General features: G+C 34.7%; 1 protein-coding gene across 2 annotated transcripts in view; it reads right to left on the bottom strand.

The window, feature by feature from the left end:
* The window catches only part of scube3 (signal peptide, CUB domain, EGF-like 3), a 175,151-nt gene that overhangs the window by 77,802 nt on the left and 78,172 nt on the right, over positions 1-19,177 (bottom strand). For both annotated transcript variants that reach the window (XM_079801775.1, XM_079801774.1), the window contains exon 4: positions 18,070-18,204. In XM_079801775.1, coding sequence (XP_079657901.1) covers positions 18,070-18,204 — 135 coding nt within the window. The remainder of the gene's footprint in view (positions 1-18,069; positions 18,205-19,177) is intronic.

Genomic DNA, 19,177 nt, shown 5'->3' with positions numbered 1-19,177 from the left:
CAAGGGATAGTTCACCCAAAAATGAAAATTATCCCATGATTCACTCACCCTGAAGTCATCCTAGGTGAGTATGATATTCTTCCTTTAGCCGAATAAAATCGTACAAAATGACCTGGCTCTTCCAAGCTTTATAATGGCAGTGAATGGTTGTGTCGTTTATGAAGTCTATCTATCCATCATATAACTGCTCCACACGGCTCCGGGGGGTTAATAAAGGCCTTCTGAAGCAAAGTGGTGCATTTGTGTAAGAAAAATATCCATATTTAAAACTTTATAGGCTAAAATAACTAGCTTCTGGTGGTCAGCAGTTTGCGAGTCGACTTATGGGAAAGAGTGACCCTTGAACCCTTGACGCATGCAGAAGTAGAGCAAAACAAAACACCGGTCATGAGAGTCTAAAACGAGAATTTTTAAAGAGAAATGGCGGAGGATTTCGATATAAGAGAAGAGGGGCTTGAGTTTGTTGCCCAGCCCAATCCGCGGGAGGTGTCAAAGCTGGAGATGCTCCTGTACATCACATTTTAGCACAAGTCGACTTGTGTATCGCTGACCGCCAGAAGCTTGTTATTTTAGTCTATAAAGTTTTAAATATGGATATTTTTCTTACACAAACGCGCCACTTCGCTTCAGAAGGCCATTATTAACCCCCCGGAGCCGTGTGGAGCAGTTATATGATGGATAGATGTACTTTTATGTACTTAAAAAACAACAACCATTCACTGCCATTATGAAGCTGGGAAGAGCCAGGACATTTTTAATATAACTGATTGTATTCGTCTGAAAGAAGAATGTCATATACCTAGAAGGACTTGAGGGTAAATCATGGTCTAATTTTTATTTTTGGGTGAACTAACCCTTTAATAGTTAGTTAATAGTGCCCAATCTAAAGTGTGACCAGAATTTTTTTTTCTGAAAGACACATTAATAATTTAATTCATCAAGGATGCATTGCATTGATCAAAAGTGGCAGTAAAAACATTTATAATTTTGCCATGAATGCTGTTCATTGGAAGCTTCTATTCATCAAATAATCCTGAAAGATGTTGTTTTCACAAAAATATGAAGCAGCACAACTGTTTTCAACTCTAATAATAATCAGAAATGTTTCTTGAGCATCAAATCAGGAGTAATGATGCTGAAAATTCTATTTTGATCACAGGAATAAATTATATTTTACAATATAATCAAATAGAAAGCAGTTCTTTTAGACAGTCATAATATTTCACAATTTTACTGTATTTTTTAACAAATAAATTCAGCCTTGGTGAGCAGAAGAGACTTACTGACCCCAATCTTTTGAACAGTAGTGTACATGTTTTCACCGTTTACAGTGCCTTTTTTATATACAAGTATTTCAATTAATAGTACAATTCCATTAAAATGAATTGAATAATCCATATTTTTTTTACATAAGAATTATTCAATTCAATTAGATGGAATTTTACTATTAATTGAAATATTTAAAAACTTTTTTGTTGAGTGTAGCAATCTCATAAAACCACCTTTTCATGTGGAGTCATGCAAACGGCCTTTATGAGAGAACGAAGGTTTTGGGAAAAAGGTGTGCGGGTCACTTTACGTAGACCTCAAAAACGAGACGTAAATCATGCGAGTTCAAAACCAGCCCAGTGAGAGAGAGAGTCATATCACTTACCGAGGGTCTAAGACCTCTACATCTACAGAGCCATTCATCACGGCCGGGTCAGGTTCGTGTGGGAGCGGGCCCGAAGACTCTCAGAAGAGCAGTAAAAATGCTCAAGCGCTGATACAATGAGCCTTTTTTTCCACGGCGAGGTGCAGCCCACCCTCTGAGGTCGCCCGTAACTCCCTGCCGAATTCCTGCCGTTTTTATCATTACGAGCGTTATTCTAATCTCTCCCGAGACTCCCGGCTTAAGAAAAATGGAGTTGAATGATCGGAAATAGGGAGAAATTCACACAAGCGCTCGGAAAAAACGATGGGAAAGCCATTTGAAGGGAATAAAAAGTGGCCGATTAGGGTCGGCAGCCTGTTAAAACAAATACAAGCCTGTTAAACGCGCCTATACGCGGAGGGCGGCGGAATATGCCGAGACACTTTATTGAGAGACGGCCAGGGACGCGAGTTTGAGGCGAAATCACCCAAATAGAGCCCTAAGAAACTGCATTTAATTCAATTCTGCAGATCAAACGGGCATAATGCACTCACTCCAAAGGCTTCTCGCAGATGATTATAGAACATCAAAGACTCTTACAATATTGCGTCATGATAGAATTAGTGTAATTATGAGACTCGAAGAACAAAGAAAGTGCAACAGATAATGAAATGACATAAACTTGAACCGGTGAAGCCGCTGCCGTTTTTGACATGATAATGGGTATACATTTCATACAATTATACACTCTCAGAAAAAAAAGGTACAGTACTGTGACGGTACTCTAAGGTACAAAAGTGAAAAGGTACATCTTTGTACCTTACTCACCCCTAAAAGGTACATATTAGTACCTCAAAATGTACATATCAGTACTTTAAGAGTGTGTATTAGTACCTTAAAGGTACATATTAATACCTTAAAAGGTACATATTAGTACCTTTTCGGTTTTGTACCTTAGGGTACCGCCCCAGTGACAGCAATGTACCTTTTTTTCTGACAGTGTACACTGTAAAAGTTGTAAATAAAGCAAAGATCACTGGAGTGTGTTTTACACGAAAATACTAAGAAAGAACTCATATATTAAGATTGACTCTGTACTGTTCGGTTACTGGAAATTATTCAAATTAGTATTTTTCGAATTTTTGCAATTATTCAATCATTTTTGAATGATTCAATGCATTGTAAAAAATGTATAATCAATAAGTTATGACAACTTATTGCTTTAACTCACTTTAACAAATAAGTTAAGAAATTTAAAGTAAAAGAAGATTTGACTAGTTAAGTCAATTTAGCATAATTTAAGTTGATTGTACTTACATTTTTTACAGTGTGGTTCAGAATCATTTATGATGTCATTATCTTTTTGTTGCCATTTTCAGCATAAATTTGGAGGGAAATCTACCGAATGGATTTAAACAATGGGTTGCACTTTATTTTAAGGTGTCCGTGTTACAGTGTAATTATATACACTCATATCATTTTAATTAACTACATGGTAGGGTTAGGAATAGGGCTTGGTTTGGGGTGTAATTATACACAGTTTTTAGTAATTACTACAGTAACTAAATGCAACTTGTGCAACAATGACACTGTAATATAAAGTGCTACCAAACACTGTAATGTGTTAAATGGAGCAGATTGGTAAACTGTAAAAAAACATGATTTTTCAAAGGTTATTGGAGTATATTTACAAGCAAATACTGTTTCAATTCACATTTCAATTCACATTTATTTGTATAGCGCTTTTCACAATACATATCGTTTCAAAGCAGCTTCACAGAAAATGCATGTGTCTACATTACAATTTAAAGTGATTTGTCCATGTCATAGCCAAAGCACACAGATAAGCTAACAATCTATTATTAATCAATATAATAATTAAGGCACAGAAATAAGTGAAATAAAGAATAGGGTATATAGAGAGTTTTATATAGAGAGTTGTAATTATTTGTTAAATTTGGTCTCATTTGTAAACTTTAGATAACATGAACTATTAATGAGCAATATATTTTGAAAAGCATTTATTAATCTTTGTTAGTAAAATCGAATTGTTCAGTATTTGTGTATGTTAGTTCACAGTGCGTTAAACAAATACAACTTAATATTTTTAAAAAAAATTATTAGTAAGTGTTGGAATTACCACTGACTAAGATTAAAGGGTTAGTTCACCCAAAAATTTAAATAATCCCATAATTTACTCACCTTTAAGTAAATTATGGGATAAATTATGGGATCACCTAAGCCATTAGTGTATATGACTTTCTTCTTTCAGCCAAACATAATAAGAGTTACAACCCCAAATCAGAAAAAGTTGGGACAGTATGGAAAACACAAAAAAAAAGTGATTTCTAAATTTACTTTGACTTGTATTTCATTGCAGACAATATGAACACAAAATATTTCATGTTTTGTCTGGTCAACTTCATGTCATTTGTAAATATGCATCCTTTCCTGTCATTCAGACCTGCAACACATTTCAAAAAAAGTTGGGACAGGAGCAATTTAGGGCTAGTAATGAGGTAAAATGGTTAAATAAGGATGCAATTTGAAACAGGTGATGTCAACAGGTGATTGTAATTATGATTTGGTACAAAAGCAGCATCCAAGAAAGGTCTAATCCTTTAGGAGCAAAGATGGGCAGAGGATCGCCAGTTTGCCAACAAATACATGAGAAAATTATTGAAATGTTTAAAAACAATGTTCCTCAAAGAAAGATAGGAAGAGATTTTGATATTTCACATTCAACAGTGCATAACATAATTAAAAGATTCAAGGAATCTGGAGGAATTTCAGTGAGTAAAGGACAAGGGCGCAAGCCTAAGCTGAACAACCGTGATCTCCGATCCCTCAGGCGGCACTGCATCAAGAATCATCATTCATCTAGAAGCGATATCACCACATGGGCTCAGGACTACTTTGGCAAACCTTTGTCAAGTACCACGATACGTAGTTACATCCACAAATGCCAGTTAAAACTGTACTGTGCCAAAAGGAAGCCCTATGTTAACAGTGTCCAGAAGCGCCGTCGACTTCTCTGGGCTCGGAGGCATCTGGGATGGACCATCACACAGTGGAAACGTGTACTGTGGTCAGATGAATCAGTATTTCAGGTATTTTTTGGGAGGAATGGATGCCGTGTGCTCCGGACCAAAGAAGAAAAGGATCATCCAGACTGTTACCAGCAACAAGTCCGAAAGCCAGGGTCTGTCATGGTATGGGGTTGTGTCAGTGCCCTTGGAAAAAAATCTTTTCCAGGGACGTCCATGCATATTTCATCAAGACAATGCAAAACCACATTCTGCACACATTACAAAGTCCTGGCTGCGGAGGAAGAGGGTACGGGTACTTGACTGGCCTGCCTGCAGTCCCGACCTGTCTCCAATAGAGAATGTGTGGCGCATTTTGAAGCGCAAAATGCGACAACGAAGACCCCGTACTGTTGCCCACCTTAAGACTTGTTTGCAGGAAGAATGGGACAAAATTACACCTGAAACACTTCATCACTTGGTGTCTTCAGTCCCTAAATGTCTTTTAAGTGTTGTGAAAAGGAATGGCAACATTACAAAGTGGTAAATGCTTTACTGTCCCAACTTTTTTTTAAATGTGTTGCAGGTCTGAATGACAGGAAAGGATGCATATTTACAAATGACATGAAGTTGACCAGACAAAACATGAAATATTTTGTGTTCATATTGTCTGCAATGAAATACAAGTCAAAGTAAATTTAGAAATCACTTCATTTTTTATTTATTTGCGTTTTCCATACTGTCCCAACTTTTTCTGATTTGGGGTTGTATATTAACATATACTGGCTCTTCCCAGCTTTATAATGGGGGTGAATGGAGATTTTAAAGCCCAAAAATGAGCATCCATCCATCATAAAAGTAATCCATACATCTCCAGCTGTTAATAAAGGCCTTCTGAAGTAAAGCCATGCATTTGTGTAAGATAAATATCCACATTTATAACTAATAATGTCAACTATAATGACAGGCTTCTGGTAACGGCCGTACACAAGTCGAGTTCCAGTGGAAGAGAGAGTCCTCTCGCAGTTCAAACAAATGCAAACTCAAGCTCCTCTGATGTTTCTCTTTAAAAATTCTCGTTTTAGACTTCTAATTCGTGACCGGCGTTTTGTTTTGCTCTACCCTCTGCGCTTCAGTGTTCGTCAATAGAGCGGTGCAAGTATGACATCACTTTGTAGGCCAAAACGCGGAAGCGAGTTAGCATTTTAGCAATTCTGGTTCCCTCGTCCCGAAGTCAATGTTTTTTTTGAATGGGGTTATATGGCTGAAATAAGGTCTGTGGTGAACTAGCCTGACGTCGTCCTACTCAATTCTAGTCAGAATATGAGTCTGATGCTGCTCCGTTGGGCTGTGATTATGGGGCGTGTTTCAACCGAACCAGGAAAGACCTCAATTGGATAAACCTACAACCAATCAGAGCAACGCATAACGTTAGTTGTCAAATGTCAACAGAACTCAACTGCACTGTGTTGCCAAGTCCGCGGGTTGAAGCGACCCCAATTATGTGATATACAGACCCAGGCATGCGAATTTTAGAAGGCAGCCCTGCCAAAATAACACGTATTTTACCCCCAAATGCCTTTTTTTTTTTTCGAAGAACCCCCCCCGGAAATTATGGGATCACCTATAACAGCTTATTTTTTTAAGCTGTTATGTATCTTGAAAAAGGCGATTGCTAACAAGTGGCTAAATGGACTAAAGAGGCTGTCGATGAGATTAAACGCCACCACGCCGAAAAAGTTACCTCAGTCCGCCTTTACAGCCTCATTATGCTCATAATTGTGCTCTTATAAACAAAACTAACTCAAATGTTCTGGGAAAATGTTTTGAGATGAAAACTGGAAGAGTTGTTGGAAGCTTAATGATGGTGCCATTGAAATCATGAGTCCGTTCGTTTATAGCCTACCTTTCTGGCGACTGCATTGAGGCTTCAAAATTCATAAAAGTTGTGTTCATCTGTGATAATTATCTTGATGGACAAAACGTACAAGTATCATAAACTTGTGTTGATCACAGAGCTTGTTTTTTTGCGATAATCAAAAAGCCTGTGGGAAAATACTATTGGGTTTTTATCGAGGGAACCAGTGCAATGCTAACTACCTGTTGGCCTACGTCATACCTGCACCACTCTATACATTATGCATTGGGTCAGAGGTCACTCTTCCGCCGGAACTAGACTCACGTACGGCCGTTAATGGAAGCCAGTAATTATAGTTTATAAAATGGATATTTTTCTTACAAAAATGCATGGCTTTGCTTCAAAAGGCCTTTGTTAATGCCCTGGAGCCGTGTGGATTACTTTTATGATGGATAGGTGCACTTTTTTGGGCTTCAAAAACTAACATACCATTCACTCCCATTATAAAGCTGGGAAGAGCCAGGATATTTTTCAATAAAACTCTGATTTTATTCGTCTGAAAGAAGAATGTCATATACACCTAGGATGACTTGAGGGGGAGTATAATGGATAATTTTTATGTGAACTACCTCTTTAACAAATGCAGTAAAAAGTATTGTTTATTGTTAGTTCACATTAAAGGGGTCATGAATTGAGCAATTGAGCAATACCGAGCAATAAATATTAGGATTACAAAATATTGTGCAGTGTCTGAGCTCGACAGTAATGCAACATGTAAGTAACTGTTCATTCTAATGGCTGAAAAGTGATGTCGGTGTGTCAGTAAATAAGATCAGTGACTAAACATCAACTTACGTTGTTTCTCTTAGTATGATGAAAATAATCTGTTATTTAACAGTGATTAAATTCTATAAAGAAAGCGATCAAAGAAAGCTCCCTTTGCAATCGTTTGAGCAGCGCACGCTGAATCTGTCAATCAAACAACGAGAGTTTATCAGTGACGCCTTTATCACTGACTCCAGTTTTATTCAACTAGTCTCTTAACTATATCACGTTTGTGCCGTTAGTGAAGATGAAAGCATTCGTTAGTGTACAGAAACTGAGTTCAATAATGAGATCACTGCTTTCATGCTGTGTGATCAGCTACAATGATCCTCACAGCAACCTTTCATGCCACAATCTTAATATAATGCCATAGATCTAAATGTAATTCCATTGATCTAAATGTAATTCCATTGATCTAAATGTAATGCCATAGATCTTAATATAATGCCATAGAACTAAATGTAATGCCATAGATCTAAATATAATGACATAGATCTGAATATAATGCCATATAACTTAAATTAATGCCACAGATCTAAATGTAATGCCATAGATCTTAATATAATGCCATAGATCTTGAATTAATGCCATAGATCTAAATATAATGCCATAGATCTTAATATAATGCCATAGATCTAAATATAATGCCATAGATCTAAATGTAATGCCATAGATCTAAATATAATACCATAGATCTGAATATAATGCCATAGAACTTAAATTAATGCCACAGATCTAAATGTAATGCCATAGATCTTAATATAATGCCATAGATCTTGAATTAATGCCATAGATCTAAATATAATGCCATAGATCTGAATATAATGCCATATATCTGAATATAATGCCATAGATCTAAATATAATGGCATAGATCTGAATGTAATGCCATAGATCTGAATATAATGCCATAGATCTGAATATAATGCCATAGAACTTAAATTAATGCCACAGATCTAAATATAATGCCATAGATCTGAATATAATGCCATAGATCTAGATATAATGCCATAGATCTAAATATAATGCAACACTTTTCACGATTAGTTAACCATGAGAGCTGTACTAGTAAAAAGCGAGAGTAATGCTACTTTAAATGCAAAGACGTTAGCCAATCACAGCAGTGGGCGTTTACACTGAAGTCTCCCAGCGGACACGCCCCTTAAAACAGAGCGTTCAGAGCAGAGGGCTAAAATCAGGGTAGGAAAAATGCCTTTTATTTATAAATTATGACAATCTTTGATGTAAAAAGCATAAAAACATTATAAGCGCACCCCAGGAAACATCATAAAACAATAAAACAACGGAGTTCATGACCCCTTTGACTAATATAGTTATTATTTTACTAATACAAATTATTAAATTTGTGTGTGTGTGTGTGTGTGTGTATATATATATATATATATATATATATATATATATATATATATATATATATATATATATATATATATATATATATATATATATACACATATACATATACATATACATATATATATATATACACACACACACACACACACACAAATTTAATAATAATAATAAAAAACAAATATTTTGACTTTTTCAAAACATTGATAACAGGATTGTAAAAATTTCTAAATTAATATAAAACTAAAACAAAAAGTTATTACATATAGTTTGACCTGCTTAAAATACACTATATACTACTATACTATATCTATAATGGTAATTTAAATATTTAAAAGAATAACAAAACTTTATATTTTTATTATTATTACACTATTATTGTTATTTTAATACATTATATATATATATATATATATATATATATATATATATATATATATATATATATATATATATATATATATATATATATATATATATATATATATATATATATATATATATATATATATATATATATATATATATATATATATATATATATATATATATTCTTTAACTATTTAGACTTTTTCAAAAACTTGATAACAGGATTGTAAAAATGTCTAAATGAATATAAAACTAAAATTGAAATGAAAAGTTATTACATATAGTTTGACCTGCTGAAAAAGAAAAGACCATAACTTTCGTGAATGACGTGTATTTTAGGCTATATGACGAATTAATCTGTTTCCCAAACATGTTCATTAGGAAAACGCTTGAAAACACATTTATTAGCTGTAATCAAACGGAAAAGGTTAGTGTAGCTGTAAAGGTCAAAATTTGCGCACGGCACGCAGGGGTAAAGCGTCTAGCATATGACTTCGGGACAATTAAACAATTCTAATGGATCATTAAACATTTAACAAGTTGATATAAACGCCAATGAGTGGAAACATGGAGACGAAGCGACGGTTATTGGATGGTTGATGTCTAAAAGCGATTCCACACAAAGCAAGGAGCAAAACAACATTTAGATGAGTGTAATCTATCTGGACAGAACACAATTACTGCAGAAAAGCCTATCCACCATTCAACCTTATGTTTGTTCAACAAATACACCAGCAGATCTGATTTTACAAGGCCAAGGAGGAAATAACAGAAGAAAACAGATCTTCGATTTGCATTTCGGTTTGATTACACAAAGTTCCAGAACTGCATTTAATCGAAAACCATTCAGGCTTGGCAGAGCTGTATCTCCACTTCTTTCTAGCCCAAAGCAATAGGCTCTTTTAGTTTGATGAAGTTGTAAATCTGAAAAAAAAAAAAAAATGACGGTTTATGTTTGACACCTCAGGGATCGAGGTAGACTTAAATACTCTTAGATTTCCAGCGTGCAGCATAGAGTTGGACTCGCGTTTAGGTCACTGGAGCCCTGCAGGCGCTGTTAGCACGGAATCCAGGAAATTCTGTGATTACATGAGACAAGCACCTTTGATGCCTAGCAATTATGAACGTATTTATATACAGAATGCGTTCCAAAAACAATCCTCACATGGTTTCGTAATGATGTGAACTCCATTCCTGCGATTGGAATGACCAGATTAGACATGTTAGACTCAGGAAACACACTCTGGGTTTTTTCTCAAATAAGCAATGTGCAAAAAAACATTGAATGTGCCTATCAGACACGCTGGATTATGGCAAAAATCATTATCGCAATTATTTGGGTCAATAGTGAGATCACAATTATTGACTATGACTGCTCATTTACTTTGGAAATACCGTGCATCTATGTTATAAAATGAGATCAAAAACCATTCAAAAGTACAATACTGAAGCACAATCAACACCGCTATGTCATAGCCAAACATACTCTCTCCTCTCCATTAAAAAACCCCAATGAATATCGCTTTGTATGCAGCAAAACATCACATTACAGAAGTTAAATATGTTGCGAATGCAGATTTTACGTTGTAAATGCACAGAATTTGAAATCAATGTGTTCATATGCAACTTAACGTCAACATGAAATCACAAAAATTGAGCACAAAGAGTCTCTCAATTTCTTTAAGTTGATGGAAATGCATCCTCTAAACAGCACAATACAGAACTACGTGTGTGTGTGTGTGTGTGTGTGTGTGTGTGTGTGTGTGTGTGTGTGTGTGTGTGTGTGTGTGTGTGTGTGTGTGTGTGCTCATGTAAGCCATATGTCCAGCGAGACCCTCCGAAACAAACGAGACTTTAAGACGAAGGAAGCAGTTTTTCATTACTAAGCAAACATTTCCCAGACCACTGCAACAAAAAAGCACACACATGGGCTGACATTCATGAACTTTAAAAGTTATTTGTACTGTGCAGGTGTGAGAAACCAGGAAAAAAGCACCAAAACAGGGACTTCAGTAAACGTGTAACTGCGTCTGCAATGACTAGCCCCTGTAAATAATGAAACAAACATATACAGACCATATGCCTTTTCAGGGGTGCTAATAAACTGTAACTTTGTATCTGCAAAACAACTCCGATAAACTGCGAGCTCTCCTTTTCACTAACCGTAGACTATAAAACCCATCAAAATAGGAGTCCCTCCTTAAGCCTGGAACACACTAAGCCGACGGTCGGCCGCCGGGCAGTTTTCATGCGTCGGCCAACTAAGTTTTCTCTGTGTGTTCCGCACCGTCGGCTGACGTTGGTCCTCGTTGGCTATTTTTCAGTCGATTCGACAAGTTGAATCGGCGTCTTCGCTTGTTGGCCAGTTGGGCCATCTGATCATTCTGATTGGCTGTTCAGCTAGCGAAACAGTGCACGACAAAAAAAAAAACCAGAAGTGATCGTCTATGGTGAGCGAGATTATGAGGTGCTGTGTTTATATCCCTGTAGCTCTTCCGGTTTCCTGCTTTGAATAATGAAAACAGACGACTGCCACCAGCTGGTCCGGAAAGCTATTTCCTCTTACGCAGGCACATAACGGACGTGCTACTTGGCCATCGGATGCGAGTGTCTGCTTGGTGTGTCAAGGCAACTTTGGACCCAGAGCCAACTCAGCTGTCTGCTTTCGTTGCCACTAGTTGGTCGGCATCGGTTTGATGTGTTCCTTAGCCTAGAAATCTAGACGCACCCTAGCGGTAGAAAATGTATTTTGCCGCGAGTGTAGTCTAGCAACTCTCGGTAGACCTGAGAGCTGGAAAAACCAAACTCTGGTCAGGCCAATCACAGCGTGTGTAGAGTCGGTGGGCGGGCTTAACATAATGACGGCACGTCACGGCAGATTTGCGGAGGTTCTGCGTGCTACTCGTAAACACAGAAGCTGGCGAACAGCGTCTTTTGAATCGGCTTTGGCCGTGACTCTGGAAGACTTGGAGTTAAGCTTTTCTTTGAGAAAAGAACAAAGAACAGCACTGAAGTCATTCTTAAGAAAAGAAGATATGTTCGAAGTTTTGCCTACCGGATATGGCGAAAGTCATTCAACTAACGTTAGCTCGGCTTCACCTTCTTCTTTGCTCTGGTTGGTTGGCGCCCATGGCCCTATCCAATTGCGTGCAGAGGGAATTTGATAGACAACCGTTTATCCCGCCCCTCGGATTGAGCCCTGCCAATGGTGAGTTTCTAGACCCAACATCTAGATGTGGGTTTGGCTTGTCAGGCTGTGTGTCCTTGCTTTAGATGCAGACCTTAAATATATCTCAACTCACAGAAATGTCAAAAATGTAAACAAAAACTAATTAGAAGATAAATCCCAAAGTCTGTGACACAGAAGGACCACCTCTCGTCGAGGGGCATTCAAGTGCGACTTAAAATAAAATATTTTAAAATAAATATGGTGGTAGTTTAATTTGGAAGTGAGGGTTTACAGATCTCAACGCAAGCAGGAGAAGCCTCATGTTACGGTCGTCACGGATGACAACATCCAGGATCAACACTGTTAACGTTACATGACATGAGAATAGCAAGTTATTTCGGTTTGTATGTTAGCAGGGACTCACTGACTTTAATCATAACTTAATGAGAGTACGACAACCAGAAAATCCTCTCAGGACACCTGGAATCAGTGTTACAGACCCCAGGCACATCGTATTACCATTTTTGTAGCATAAACACTAAGGCTGTCAAAGAAAAATTCGAATTTCGAATATTCGTCGAATGTACAACATTTTTTTTAATGCATTCGAATTTTTGGTAGAGGCGCGCGAGACATGACGATGCGTAATTGACGCGGTTTGTTTATGAGCTTCGGATTTTCCAATGTTTCTCTATGGCGCTGACACCTAAAGATGTCCGAGTTCTGGATTCGCCGTGTAACTGATACTCAACTGCCATTGGCTCATCTGCGTTCGAGGGGAGGGGCTTACCGATAGGTCAATTAGAGTTTTTGTCCTAACCAGCAGTGACGGCAACACAATGAATCTATTTTAGAAACGGTTTCTTTTTCAGCGGTGTTGCGGCTGGAACAACAACACAAAACAATCTCAGGTAGTGTTTATGTGCTTTATCTAATGTTAAAAGCGTGTAATGTGACTTTGAATATCATTTAGTGCTCCCAGCTTTGTAACAGTCGTCTTAAAAGCAACAATGGATAATTCCCCTCAGATCTTGAAATTAAACAAATGGAAACAAGAACGTTCAAACTGTGAACAAACAAGTATATTCTATGACAAAGATTGTTTTAGTGACTCAGTATGCATTTTAGTATGTAATATTTGTGAATTTGATTTATGTATTTCTCCATTTCCTTGCGCATGCCGTCAGGATTGATCTCGGGTGTCCTACACTTCCCGCGAGAGCCCGTCCACACGCTGTTCTGATTGGCTGTGGTTTTTGATTGATTTGTCGCATCTCGTAGTTGCTTGTTGGTAGAATCTTATCGCATGGCGTGTAGTTAGGACACGGTGTAATGCTCGCAACTCCAAGATCATGGTTTCGATTCCTTTTATTCCTTCTATAATGTGGCATTTCCAGGCAAAACAGGTTTTATTTTGCAGTGGATTGTTGACCAAGACGTGGAGGCTGAAGGTCATGTTCACCCTCCAGAGCATCTCCGACAGAGGATGAATTTTGTGCCGTAGAGTCTGATTGGACGCAAGACCTTTGACATAAACAACAAAAGCTATAGGACGCATTTTCCCTGCGGGCCGTGACAGAACAGACCTCAATTCTGCATTTGACAGCCACCACAGCCGCAATTCTGCAGCTTCACCCAGCAAGCGCTGGTTTGTTTGATTAGCAGGTTCTTCCCGTGACATTACAGCACAGCCTCGAGCTGAGAAGGGCCTTCATTTCCTCTCGTTTTATTCTCCACCTGCTCCGCGTCCAACTGAGAGACTTTATCGGTTATTTAAGAAAGTGTTTGTGAAGACAAGCAGGCAGCGCACACCACCACAGGCATCAGCTGATGTCAAAACTAATTTATGCCTGGAACTCATCAAATCACAGATCATTGACATAATAAGCATTGCACAAGAATTTATATCAATCAATGCATTTGCCTCCGGACATCCCAATTTGCAACATATGAGGTTGAATTTTTTAATTCAAAGCATTTATGAATTCATGATTTTTTTCAAAAATGTAAGAATCATTTGTGTAGTAATTATGTAGTGTTTAAACTAGCAACCAAAATAACAAGCTAAATCACTATTTAGTAAACAATGTGCTTGATTTTCTTTTAAATAGTTATTTTTATTAATACTATAAAAATATTTTAAAGTGATAAATAGAAAGAAATATATTTCAATAAAAAAATTTAAAAGCATTTAAAAAAGTTTCTTATATTATGAAAATATAAAAAATAATAATTATTAATATTTAAAAAGTAATATTAATAATATACAAATATTCTTAAAAGTAATATGAAAAAAGTTTTTGATAATATTAATATTTAATTAAAAGGGAAAAGTTTAATTATTATATATATATTTAAAAAGTAATTATTAATATTAAAAAGTTATAGTAATATTATAACATTTTCTAAAAGTAATAATAATATTTCATTAAAAATATTTAAAAAGTAATATTAATAATATAGAAACGTTTTAAAAAGTAATATTTTTTTATTAATAATGTTAATATTTCAATAAAAAAGTTAAAAGTAAAGTTAAAAAAGTGTTTATTAATATTATAAAGTTATTAATAATACTCATTTTTATTAAACTAAATATTGAGAAATATTCATATTAAAAAAGTTTTAAAATATTTAATAATATTAATATTTAAATCATTTACGAACATATTTTCCTGGTTAAATGGTCACATTGCGTGCAGGGAAACAACTTAAACATTATTATTACTATTAAATTAAAAATTACATTTTAACCGTTTTTTAAACGGTTGATAAAATGGTTTAGGGTTTATAATTAATTTAATTTATTTTTATTTTTATAATGAATTATAAGTTTTCCATCAACTCATGAGTCCCGGTTTGAGAACGGCTGCTTTAAATGAAAATAAACCCGTGGTGTACAGCGTTCACGTAACCCAATTCCTCTCGTTCCCGGAGTGTTGATCGGGGATCTTTGTGTTTGACTATCGTCTGCAGCATGGGCGTCGGAAGCAAAACAAATGTGGGTGGGTCCTCAGAATTTTTTTACTGGAGTAGATGTCAATTACATTAAGTACAAATATACCGCTTTGCTTGCTAAACGTATAGTACGGAAAGACAAAATTACGGAAATCGCCATATCAATGAGAGCGGCAGTAGTGTAGGGGTAAGACGCACGGCATCTAGTTTTGACACAAATCGACCCACGGTTCGAGTCCGCCTTTCGCCGAACTCAATCTTCTCCCTTTTCCCATCACATATCAGATCGGAAAGGCATTTATTTTCAATAAAAATGAAGAAAATATTAAAAAAGTGGAAATAAAGTGTCTAATGTGTTTAATAATAAGTGTTTATCTGTTAGGGGTAAGTAAACAGACATGCTGAATGTTAGAGATGATAAAAGTGAGTGGGTCCAATATCATTGATCGTAAAAAGTGGGTGGGTCTTGTCCCACCCACATACAATGGTTCCGACGCCCATGGTCTGCACATGCTATCCGTCAATCCGTCCTCACGCGGGGATGATGAATTACGTCACTCTCACAGTCGGGTTGTCCAACACGTCTCTTCCTAAACCGCAGTTTATCTGAAGCACATTGTGCTGCAACAATAACCGTAATAACAAACAGATCCGCAGCTCTCGCTCTGATCACAACAGAAGTATTCGACTTCTCCAAATCAAAGTGTTTGTGGATTTATGGTGCCTTAACCTCTCCGTCCAAGAGGTTTTAATCTGGGAGCAATGAAAGTAATATTAACATGAAATATGAGGGATTAACAACGGTATTTATCAACCTCATTCCAACAGGGGACAAAACGGCAGAATATAGACAATAAAGGCCTTGAATCAGAGGGCCAGCGTTTGAAACATATGATCCCAGACTCAAATAACAGTGTGCTTATGAAACGCAAACATTGACAGTTCAGCGGGCCAAAAGCAGTCGGCTTTGAAGAGAGCAGCGGTTTTCCACGGACACTGTTAAATCACAACGTGAACGGCACAGGAATAATCAAACACATGCTCATTACTGAACTCTACGCAGAATGTAACATACAGACTACTGTAGTGTACAAACAATAGCATGAGTTGTGCTGTTAAGATTCAACTATTAAGAACTATTTTCAGTAATTGAAAAAAAAAAAAAAAAAAAAAAAAATTATATATTTATATTTATTATATAAAATAAAAAATCAACCAAACTAAAATATAATGTAATAATTATTATAATATTATATTATAATATAAACCAAAATAAAATAAACTTAAATACAACATAATATGATATAATATAATGTTAACCAAAATAAACTAAACTAAACTATTATATAATATAATTCATATAATAAAATTAGTGCTGTGTATTAATCACATCCAAAATAAAAGTTTGTGTTTACATAATATATGTGTATAATTATTATGTAAATATAAACACACACACGCTTGTACATTTTTAAGAAAAATTTGTTATATTTTTAAATAAAATATTTATATATTTACATGATATAATTTATATAAATATAGTATTTACATGCAAATATTTATTAAATATATATATATATGAATGTGTGTGTGTTCAACTTTTATTGGATGCGATTAATTGTGATGAATCGATTTGACAGCACTAAATATAATTAATATAATATAAAATAATTAATATAATATAAAATAACTCATATAATTAATATAATATAATATATATAATGTAATTTATATAATATAATTAATATAATACAATATAATATAATGTAATATAATATAATATAATTAATATATTATATATTATATTATATTATATAATTAATATAATAAATATAATATAATATAAAAATTATATAAATATAAGGTAAAATAATAATATAATATTAAATAATAATAATATAATATAATATACAAATTATATAAATATAAGGTAAAATAATAATATATTAAATAATAATATTAAATAATAATAATAATAACATAATTTAATATAATATATAATATAAACCCAAATAAAATAAAATAATAAAGGTGAAAAATAATTCATTTAATGAATATAATATAATGAATATAATATAATAAATATAATACAATTAATATAATATATAATATAATTAATATATAATATAATAAATATAATATAATATAAAAATAATATAAATATAATGTAAAATAATAAATATATAATATAATATAAAAATTATATAAATATAATGTAAAATAATAATATAATATAAATAATATAATAATATTAATATATTAATAATAATATAAAATTAATAATAATAATATAATTTAATATAATATATAATATAAACCAAAATATAATAAAATAATAAAGGTGAAAAATCCTAAATTTAATATTAGAAATTAATATTAGAAATGTTGCCTTTGCAACTAACTGGAATATAAGAAGTTTAAATTAAAGCTAAAACTGAAATAAAACCGATATATCAATATTAAAAATAAACATATTTAGGTATAATAAAAATGATAAAAGACTAAAACAAAATGAACATCAAAATAAAAACCAAATCAAATTCAAAATATTAATAAATGCTAAAATAATACTGGCTGTCACATGACCATTGCATGCGAGTGGTATCCAGTTATTTAATTATGCAAATGAAATAGTTATAGATCTTTGATTTATTAGCCAATCAAATAAAAAGAGATCCATCAAGTTGAGCGCATTGCATTATGGGACACAGTCGTGTTCCATGCAGTTTGCTCGGTTGTTTAATGCACTGTTAAACAGACACACTGAGCACATACAGCACTATACACCGCAGAGAGAGACGGTAGCAGAGCATGTTAGCGTGCTCTTCTGAACTGCATTCGTGCCGATGGCGCTCTCTCACCTTTGGGTCTCTGGATGCAGGTGTGCTGGTTGTCGGACAGCAGAAATCCGTCGCGGCATCGGCATTCATAACTCCCCATCATGTTGACACAGATCTGCTGGCAGCCGCCGTTTCCTTCTGCACACTCGTCAACATCTGACGGGAGACCAGAGGTATTAGAAACGTGTCATTATAATCATGCCTACTCATTTCACAAGATGTACACTATCATTCAAACGTTTAGGGTCGGTAAGAGGCCTTCGAAGACTCACCAAACCTGAATTTATTTGATCAAAAATACAGTCAAATCACTAATAATGTGAGATATTATTCAAAATGTTAGTTTACTATGTGAATATGTTGTAAAATATAATATATTTCTGCGATGCAAAGATGAATTTTCAGCTTCGGTGTCAAATGATCCTTCAGAAATCATCCAAATATGATGATTTGATGCTCAAGAAACATTTATGGTTATCATCAATGTTTAAAACACTTCATATTTTTTGTGGAAACTGTGATGCATTTATTTTAAGGATTATTTGATGAATAGAAAGTTGAAAATAGAAATCCTTTGTAACATTATTAAAGCTACACTGTGTAACTTTTTTAGTCTATTCTTAGCTAAAAACACTTAGTTCTTTCAAAAATATATGTGCTCATTAATGTATATTTACTTCTTTCAAGTAATAAAGTATTCTCGTAAGTTTATAATATGCCATTGAAAATACATACGGGTAATGGGATCTAACGGTGGTCGCCATGTTGCCCCTCCATCTTGAAAGTACATTAGCCAAAGAGGGACATACCCGTAAATTCAAGCTTCGCATTTCGCGTTTTAACCGGTTTTAATACTCGATGGCACTGTACAAAATTCTCTGCCTCGCGCATGTGCGCGTCAACTTGTTCAGACTTGTCTGGTGCATGTGCAGAGAGTTTTCATCTCAGCAGCTCCAGTAACAGAGTTATACAGAGTTTTCCTGGCTTGTTTATTCCTCAAAAGTCTGTTTTTCCTTGTGTGGTATTTCTGTGCGTTAATAATTCCATAAGTAATAATAGTTATTGTCATTGTAGATGTGTTTCAGAGTGTGTCATCGCGTAATTCAGTTGATGTCACCTCAGAAGTATT

The sequence above is a fragment of the Gobio gobio genome (assembly GCF_949357685.1).
Source record: "Gobio gobio genome assembly, chromosome: 21".
Lineage (NCBI taxonomy): Eukaryota > Metazoa > Chordata > Actinopteri > Cypriniformes > Gobionidae > Gobio > Gobio gobio.
This window is presented reverse-complemented; position numbering and strand designations above follow the sequence as displayed.